Raw genomic sequence first — 3,225 nt, 5'->3', positions numbered from 1 at the left:
AGGAGAAACGACTAATTACTTATAGATCAAAATATAGATTATATAAATCAAAATACTTCTGGGGAAAAATGTATTTCAGTTCGAAGTTCTCGGATATTTTTTTTTCCAGAAAGGGATATATATATATTTTTTAACTATGAAGAAATGCCAATGCTCACGTTTTTGTATCCACCCAGAGTCAAACATTTAAAAAATTTCCGGGGACTTAAAATATTAATTCTTGAAGATAGTTTGAGGTTTAAAATAGGCAGAGTCCTTTAAAAAGTATCTATTGTACGGTCTGCAGGAGAAAAAAAAAAAAAAAGATGACAAGAAATCATCTTTTGAAAATAAAAATTAAAACCAACAGATATCTCCAAGCAAATATTTTCCCTTCTATCCCCAATAGTTTGCGATGTTTCTAATTTGCTATCAGGATAGATCCTCCACAGAGCTTCCTTCATTACTGATGTCTCTGAAATCCTTATTCAGTACCTTCGAGGTTTATTATTACTTTTTTTTTTTTTTTTTTTTTTTTACATTAAATGCATTGCTTAAAAACATACAGTAATTGTACATTTTTTTTTCACTATGGTTTACCTGAGCAGTCATTCAACATACAGTTTGGATTGCAATGGAAGAAAACAAGCTTATGTGTACACATCGACCTCCTCACGTCAACCAGCTCTCACATCGTGGCCACGAAGAGTGTTCTGAAATAGTAAGGTCATAGAAGTACTTACAAGTTTCTCAGAAAACTGTGTGTCTTAATTGAAAGTGTATCTCTCGGGGCTGGGCATGTGGGCTTTACAGTTTGTCAGTTACACTGTCTGCTTGGGATTTCAGGAGAACTGTCAGTTTTAACCATTTGCTACAGCAATATTTTAAAAAATGCTATAATTCCAAGGATACAGATCTCTTGTTCTGAAAGAAGAGGTTCATTGTCTTTTCTTTTTTAATTATTATTAATAATTACTTTAATCTGAACAACAAAAAAAAAAAGTTCTGAAACTTTCGAGCTGCTGCTTCTCCATTTTTAATCCATTAACTGGTCGTCTTCAATTTGTTGATGACTTTTTTCTCTTTGACCCTTCTGTTCTGGAACCAGATTGTGACCTGTCTCTCTGACAGATTCGTGGTCGCCGATATCCTCCGCCGTTTGTCTTTGGTTATGAATTTATTTGTAGCGTATTCCCTTTCGAGTTCTTTTAACTGAACCTTTGTGTAAGGCACTCGCTTCTTCCTCCCCCGCCTGTACGAGTTCGCATCGGAGGGATGCGAAACGACGTCTGGAACAGAAAAACCGTGCACGAAAGCGTTAGGAGAGAGTTACGGGGACCTCCCGGGACATCTTGGAGCGGCGCAGGGGGGAGAGCCCCGCTCCTCGCCCCGCTCCTCGCCCGCCCGGAGCTCCGCTCCCGCAGCACCGCCCCGCACCCGGGGCTCCCCTCGCCTCTCCGCTGCGGGTGTTTTTCTTTCCAGCCGGGCAAAGCGAAGCCGCGGAGCCCCTCGGAGCCCCCCGGAGGGGACACCCACGACTCCAGCGGGAGTTCCGCGGAGCTGCCACCGCTCCCCCCCCTCCCACCCCGCTGCGGAGCTTGTGGCACCTGGTGGCCGGGCGCGGAGCCCTGCTCCCTCCCAGCGCCCTTCTCAGCTGTTTCCTCTCCCGGAGCCTCGGGCGGGATGCGCCGGGCGCCGGGGAGGGGGCGGCACCGGTGCCATCCCCGCGGCGCCGGGGCGGGCTGGGGCCGGGGAGCGCGGGCGGGGCGGGGACGGCGCGGCCCGGGGGGAGCCCGGGGGGAGCGGGGCGAGGGGCGAGCGAGGAGGGGGGGGGGGAGCCGGGGAGCCATGCAGGTGTATTATTACCCGGGAGGGTGGACTTCCAGAGGTGAGGCGGCTGGCTCTGCTCCTTGGGGCAGTACACTTGCCCGTTCCACCCGTTGGTGATGGCCCAGGGCTGGTAGCTGTCCATGGGGAGGAGGGGGTCGTGCCGCGGCTCGCCGGGGCCGCCGATGGTGGGCACCACGGGCATATCCAGGTAGCCGGGCACCGGCTGGTAGGGCCCGGCGGCGTAGCCCTGGTAGAAAGCGAACTCCTTGGCCCGCGACGTGAACTCCTCGCCGGAGACCGACGTGTCCATGTACTTGTCGGCGAAGGTGGAGGCGGGCTGGGCGCAGGACTTGATGGCGTTGTGGTGGGTCATGCGGCACGGGTAGTAGCCGCTGCCGAAGTAGCCGTAGGGCAGCGCGGCGCCGGAGGAGCTCTGCACGGCGGCCGAGCAGGGGCTGCACTGCTTGACAGCGGGCTCGGCCATGCCGGCGGCGGGGGCCTCGCTCGACGTGTAGGCGGCGGCGCTGGGGGCGGCCAGGGGCGCGGGGTGAGCCATCAGGTTGCGGCAGGGGTTGGCCGCCGCCGCCGCCGCGAAGTTGCTGCCGGCGTGAAACCCGTCCATGTTCTTATTGATCTCATCCAGGCTGTTGTCGTAGAGGAACATGACGGGCTCGATCCAGCGGGGGTGGAGGAGCACGGAGGCTGTCATAGCCCGCTCCGCATTGAGACTAGTGGCTCTTTTTTAAAAGCCCCAAAGACTGAAAAAAGAGATACTAAATCTCCGGGACTTGACCAAGGCTGACGCGCCAGTGTCGCGCCAGGCGGGCCCTCATTGGGCCGCCCGCCCCCACGTGATATGCAAAGCAGCTGATAAACATCGGAAGGAATAAAGCGGAGATAATTAAATAATGCCACAACCGCGCGGGGACGGCTCCCGGCCCGGGGGCGCGGGCACGGGCGCGGGCACGGCGGGGCCCGGCCGCCGCCGCGCGGGGCACGGGCGCCGCGGGGGTGGGGTGGGGTGGGGGGGGGCGGGGGGGGCCTGCCCTTCTTCCTCCCTCCTTCCTCCCTCCTTCCTCCCTGCCTCCTTCCCTCCCTCCTCCCCTCGCCACCGAGGCGTGAGCGTTTCGGCCCTGTTGTTGCCGCGGCGCGCTCCCCGAGGTGCGCGGCTCCCCCCGGCACCCCGGCCTCTTCCCCCCCTCCCCGAGCCACATCCTTGCCCCCCCCCCCGCCCCGGGAGCAGCGGCCCCCTCCGGCCTCTGGGAGGGCCGCCCCCAGTCCCCCCGTCCCTCTGTCCCCACGTCGCCCCTCGCCTCTCCCCGCCCAGGTACCGTGGGGACCCCGCGGGGACCCCCCCAGCGCTCCGGCCCCCCACTGAGGCTCCCGAAGCGGGGTGTCCCGGGGGCCTTCCTGGGT

At 57.7% G+C, this 3,225-nt stretch overlaps 1 protein-coding gene across 1 annotated transcript; it reads right to left on the bottom strand.

Moving 5' to 3' along the window:
* Nucleotides 1–482: 482 nt before the first annotated feature.
* Nucleotides 483–2,773, bottom strand: HOXA13 (homeobox A13). The gene is made up of 2 exons (XM_027450976.3): nucleotides 1,846–2,773; nucleotides 483–1,268 (listed from the first exon to the last, which is right to left on the bottom strand). Exons 1-2 carry the CDS (start codon nucleotides 2,516–2,518, stop codon nucleotides 1,024–1,026), a joined length of 918 nt encoding a protein of 305 aa, XP_027306777.1. The 5' UTR covers nucleotides 2,519–2,773; the 3' UTR covers nucleotides 483–1,023.
* Nucleotides 2,774–3,225: the final 452 nt, after the last annotated feature.

The sequence above is a fragment of the Anas platyrhynchos genome, chromosome 2 (assembly GCF_047663525.1).
Source record: "Anas platyrhynchos isolate ZD024472 breed Pekin duck chromosome 2, IASCAAS_PekinDuck_T2T, whole genome shotgun sequence".
Classification (NCBI taxonomy): domain Eukaryota; kingdom Metazoa; phylum Chordata; class Aves; order Anseriformes; family Anatidae; genus Anas; species Anas platyrhynchos.
This window is presented reverse-complemented; position numbering and strand designations above follow the sequence as displayed.